Consider the following 5,645-nt stretch of genomic DNA (forward strand, 5'->3'; position numbering starts at 1 on the left):
CCCCAAGCCGATTTTCCTCACCGATCCGGCAGAAAACGGCTGCAGGGAGAAATAAGCTCCTTTTGCGTCGGTTAAACCGGCTCAGCGGGTGCTGGGGAAGGGCAGGAAGAAGCTGATGGTGTCGTGGGGGCTTGGTGTGCGTCGTGTGGGTCTGAGGTGGATGGGGGAGCCCAGGCTGCCTTTCCGAGCTCGTTTAGGTCGCTGATCAGGCAGAAAATTGGGTCAGGGAGAAATTAAATCGGTTTTGTTCCAGATTGGTGAGCTAAAGCGGCTCAACGAGCCCTGGGTGGGAGGCCAAGAGTGTTTTGGGGCCTGATACATCTCCAGGGCCGGCCCCACGGGCAAGCAAGAGGCCAACGCTGAGCAAATATTCCCTTCCCGGCAGCGGGGAGGATTTGGGGCACCCCCTGCCCCCTCCGGAAGGGAAAGCGAGTGGGTCTGTCCCCAGAAAATGGCCCTCGTCGACCCGGCGCCCGCCTGGACCCAAATAATTGGAGTTAAGCCTTTAATTTCCGCAGCCAGCGTGGCACGGAGGCACCGGGGCGGGATAGTGAACGCCACGACCAGCCTGTCACCCTCGTCGTGCTCCGGCACCGTTTAAAAACTCCCCGAAGGAAGCGAAAACTGCCTGATTTAGCCCCAAATCGGCCTTGCCAGTTGCCTTGAGGCAATTATCGCCCCAGGCCATCGTGGAGACCCTGGCGTGGTTTGGTTCATTCTACAGGTTGAGCTTCATGTCCAGGATGGCGGCGTAGATGTCGGGGTTCAGGGGCACGTAGGATTTCTTCTTGTCATCGCGGAAGAAGAGGGGGTCTTTGATGACGTTGGGGTCAAAGCCTTCTTTGACGAGGTTGCCTTTGCACTGCTTGAAGGTCCCCGTGATCTCCAGGGCATCCTGCGGAGATGGACGGTGTCATCAGAAATGGGGGGGATGGATGGCGTTACCAGTGTGGGGTGACTGGCACTGTCATCAGAAATGGGGGACTTAAACGCTGTCGTCGGCAATGTGGGGGACCAACGCCGTCATCAGCACGGGGGGATCCAGGTGCCATCATTGGAAATGATGACCCCTGTGTCATTGGCACAGGGGCACAGATGGTGTCATGGGAATTGGGGGGACCTGTATGGTGTCACTGGCACAAGGTGACCATCCATTGGCACAAGGGTGACCACCGCTGGCATGGGAAAGGAGGGACCTTGACGCCGTTGTCGGAAAGGTGGACTGATGCCGTCATCAGCACAGGGTGACCCTGATGTTATCATCGATATTGGGTGACCGTCACCGTCTCCAGAAGCGGATGGACACTGCCATCGACAACAGGGTGACCCTGGCACTGTCATCGGCCGTGGGGAACAGGCACCGTCGCTGGTAACGGGGGACCCCAGCACCGTTACTGGCACAGGGTGACTGGCACCGTCATCGGAAACTGGGGGGACGCTCACACAGTCATTGGAAATGGGCGCTGGCGCCCACGCTGCCGAATCGCCCTTCGTCCAAAGGACTAATTTGGCAGAGGACCGGAAAAAAAAAACCCATCCTCCAGAAGCCGCCCCGATGCCTGGATGAAGCTGAGACCACTGACCTGGATCCGCACGAAGCGGGGGGTGGCGTAGCTGGGCAGCGTGTCCCTGGTGAAGGCGTAGAGGTTCTCGCCCTCGAAGCTCGTCCCAGCCTTCAGGCGGATGGCCGCCATGCCGCACCTCCCCTCGCACCCTGCAAACAACGCCGGAGGGTTATTTTAGGCAACCGAGTCTCATTTTATTCTTCTTGGTGGCCATTTGGACCGTTACGGGGATCTGTTACATGCCCAAGGCAATGTTGGACGCTTATTTTGAGTGGATGTGTCCCACTTTAGCCACCTTGGAGGTTGCTGGGACCGTGATGGGGGCACATCATGTGCCTGGAATAACAACAGACGCTTATTTTGGGCAACTGAGTCCCCTTTTCCTGGTGGCCACGTGGACCATCATGGAGACATGTCAGTTGCCCAAAACACCACCAGATGCTGCTTTTGGGCAACGGCATTTTACTTTTCTTGGTGGCTACTTGGACAATGGCAGGGGCACATTGCATGCCCAGAACAATGCTGGACACTTGGTTTGGGCAACCAAGTCCCACTTTAACCTTCCTGGTGGCCACTCAGACCTTTACAGGAGCCCGTTGTGTGCCAAAGCCATGCCAGAAACTTATTTTGGGTCAATAAGTCCTACGTTAGCCGCTTTGGTGGTCAGTTGGACCATTATGTGGACATGTTACTTGCCCCAAACGACACTAGATGCTTCTTTTGGGTAACCTCATCCTGCTTTACTCTTCTTGGTGGCTGTTTGGACCGTTGCGGCAGTAATCATGAGCCCAAAACAATACCGGACTCTTATTTTGGATCAATGAGTCCTACTTGGTCAGCCCAGAAGTGGTCACACCGTTGGACTAGATGATCATTGTAGGTCCCTTCCATTCTGTTCTACTTTAGGCTTCTCGGTGGCCGCTCGGACCATATGGGGGCACATTCCATGGCTGAAACATCACCAGATGCTTATTTTGGTCCGACTCACCCCCCCGCACCACCCAGTACTCACCCGGCACATGCACTCCATAGACATTGACCTCCTGGATGAAGTTCACCATGGCAAGAGTGGCCTCCACCTCTGTCGTGGCCACATTCTCGCCTTTCCAACTAGGGAAGAGAAGGGATGAAGCTGTGAGGGGGGGATTTGGGTTGGCAGCTGGCATTGCCCACACAGACGTGGGTGTGCGAGCATCAGAGTTACCGGAAAGTGTCTCCCACGCGGTCCTGGAAGTAGATGAATTTTTCATGGTCCATCATGAGGAGGTCACCGCTGTTGAAGAAGGCGTCGCCTTTGACCAAGACGTCCCTCAAGATCTTCCTCTCTGTCTTCTGGGAATCGCCCGCATAGCCATGGAAAGGGGTGTTCTTGGTGATTTTGATGACTAGCAGCCCCGTCTCACCTTCGGGGAGGGAAAGGAAGGTTGGAGGCTGGTCAGCAATTGCCTCAGTGCTGGGGAATGTTACCTCCATGCCCCACCGGGTGCTCAGGGATGACATTCCTGTTTCTTTGAGGGGTTTCTGGTGGCTTCCAGCCACCAAGATGATGGTGATAAGGACCAAGAGGTGGCTTTGATGCATCTCAACCCTCTGTCTGCCCTCCTTTCTTCCCAAAAAGTCCCTCGTAAGGCTCATGGCTTCTTACCGGGGCAGACTGGGATGCAGAGACCTCGCTTGTCACGTACGGGTTCGTCCTCCTCCACATTGTACTTGATCAGCTCAAAGGGAGAGAAACTCTGGAGGGCAGAAGAGGGACAAAGGGAGAAACTGGTGGGTGGAAGAGAAATGCAGGATTAAAAAGAGCGAGAAGACTTCCAGTGCCCGGTCCGATCCTCTGTTATTTGCTCATTACAACCCACAGAAACACACCCCACCCCCCGAGATCCCAACATCCTGGGTAGCCACTTGTATTCCACCTGAGCTAATCGCCCTTTATATTTAAATAAGATTTTATCTAATAGATTCAACCGTTGACCAAACTCATCATGATATCTTTCAAATCAAGGACCCGTGGGAGAATGCCAAGTGCTGCAAGTGTGGGAAAAGGGTGAAGAAAACCTTATTTTTGCAGCTTTTGCTCAATTGGGTGGGTGGTTGGGGACTGAGAATTGACACTGAAGTGGACTTTCTCGGAGCTATAGAGATGTCCAGTTCACCATGGACACTCCAAAACTAGACTTTGAGTCAACACTGTTGAGTCAACATCGGCCAACCGGGTGGAGGGGACTCCTTTTGGATGAGAAGAGGGGATCTTGGAGATCCTGCTTTTGTATCAACCCAACCTGATGGACAGTGTTGGCTTCCCCAGGGAGGTCACCGTTTGCGCCACCATGAAGAGGGTATCGTGGAGACACCCCCCACTCTTGGCATCAACCCAACTTGAGGTACAGTATCGGTCTCCCCAGGGCAGTCAGCGTTTGTTCCCCCGCCACCATCGTCGTCACCGGCAGCCCACCTTGAGGAACATGTTGGCTCTGCCCACGGCCCCGATCTTGCCGGTGTAGTTGATGAAGCCGGCGTTGCCCTCGGTGGCCCCGTAAAACTCCCAGATGGAGATGGGCCCAAAGCGCTGGAGGAACTCCTTCCACACCTCTGCCCGCAGCCCGTTGCCCAAGGCCAAGCGCACCCCGTGCTCCCGGTCGTTGGCACGCTGTGGGGTGACAAAGGGAGGGACCGTCTTGGCATGCGTCCCACAGCGTTGCCTCGCCGCCCCGGGCTGGATTTCAGGCTGGCAGGACCTTACCTTGGGTGTGTTGCAGAGGTAGCGCATAAGCTCGCCCACGTACTGGATGACGGAGACGTTGTAGCGGCGGCAGTCGTCCCAGAACTGGGAGGCGGAGAACTTGGCCCGTAGGACGCAGGTGGCTCCTTTGGGGACACGGCAGGGTGATGGTTACCCCTCCCCTTTTCTGTCTTTTTTCTTTTTTTTTCCCTTTTTTCCATCCATCCATTCATCCATCTCCATAAAACAGCTGTCCATCCATCTAAAATGTCCACCCATCCGTCTATCCATCCCTCACCCATCTATGGACACAGCTCCCTCTCTCCCTTCTTCCTCTTCCCTCTCCCCAAACAGTTCTCCATCCATCCATCCATCCATCCATCCATCCATCTCCAATACTTCTCTCTGCCTGTCCTTGCCTGCACCCCCTCCCTATGCTGGCTGGGCCACGTGCGACATGGGGGTACGTACCGACCTCGAAGCACCCTCCCACCCCGATGAGCAGCCCGGCCGAGTGGTAGAGCGGCAGCGTTGTGTAGATTACATCATCAGGGCGCAGGCCACAGAGCCGAGCCAGGTTGGCTACCATCATCAGCTTCAACTCTGTGATCACCGCTGCCTTGGGCAACCCTGGGGGGTGGGAGCAGAGGGTGGGAAATGGCCTCCTTGGAGGTGGTCATGTGGGATGGGTGGTCAAAGCCCTTCCCTCAGGGTGGTGGGGGCTGCATCCCTAGAGGTCTCCAGACCTTTTTGGGAGGAGCCAGGAGGAACCTTGTCCAGATGCGCCTGTGTTTGTTGGGGTGGGACCTGGTTTGGGCTCAGGGTTGGATGAGGGAGGTTCCACCCCACCCCATCCCAACGAGGACAGACCCAGGGACATGGTGGGTCTCCATCCCTAGAGTTCTCCAGACCTCACTGGGAGGAGCCATGAGGAACCTCATCCAGATGCGCCAGGGACATGGCTCCATCCCTAGAGTTCTCCAGACCTCACTGGGAGGAGCCATGAGGAACCTCATCCAGATGCGCCTGTGGTGGTTGGGGTGGGATCTGGTTTGGGTTCAGAGTTGGATGAGGGAGGTCCCACCCCATCCCAATGAGGGCAGACCCAGGGACATGGTGGGTCTCCATCCTTGGAGATACCAACCCTCGCGTGGACACAGCCAGGAGGAACCTGGCCCAGATGGACCCATGATGGTCAGGGTTGGAGAAAGGCCTCCATGAGACGCCTCCAACCTCCCCAACATCACCCGCACCACCTTGCCCACACAACCCACAGGGGACAACCTCCTTTGGCTCCTCACCCATTGCACCCAAACCCTCCCAGCCACCGATCTCCAAGGAGCAGACCCTCCTGCCTT

General features: G+C 56.2%; 1 protein-coding gene across 1 annotated transcript; it reads right to left on the reverse strand.

Moving 5' to 3' along the window:
- Positions 1-718: 718 nt before the first annotated feature.
- LOC104078013 (very long-chain acyl-CoA synthetase-like) lies at positions 719-4,917 on the reverse strand (the record flags this gene model as incomplete). The annotated part of the gene is made up of 8 exons (XM_009579470.1): positions 719-895; positions 1,584-1,714; positions 2,578-2,675; positions 2,770-2,968; positions 3,211-3,301; positions 4,021-4,215; positions 4,309-4,433; positions 4,759-4,917. Coding segments are annotated over 8 exons (1,175 nt in total), but the record flags the coding sequence as incomplete, so codon positions are not given.
- Positions 4,918-5,645: the final 728 nt, after the last annotated feature.

Source organism: Fulmarus glacialis, unplaced genomic scaffold (genome assembly GCF_000690835.1).
Source record: "Fulmarus glacialis isolate BGI_N327 unplaced genomic scaffold, ASM69083v1 scaffold32006, whole genome shotgun sequence".
In the NCBI taxonomy this organism is placed as follows: domain Eukaryota; kingdom Metazoa; phylum Chordata; class Aves; order Procellariiformes; family Procellariidae; genus Fulmarus; species Fulmarus glacialis.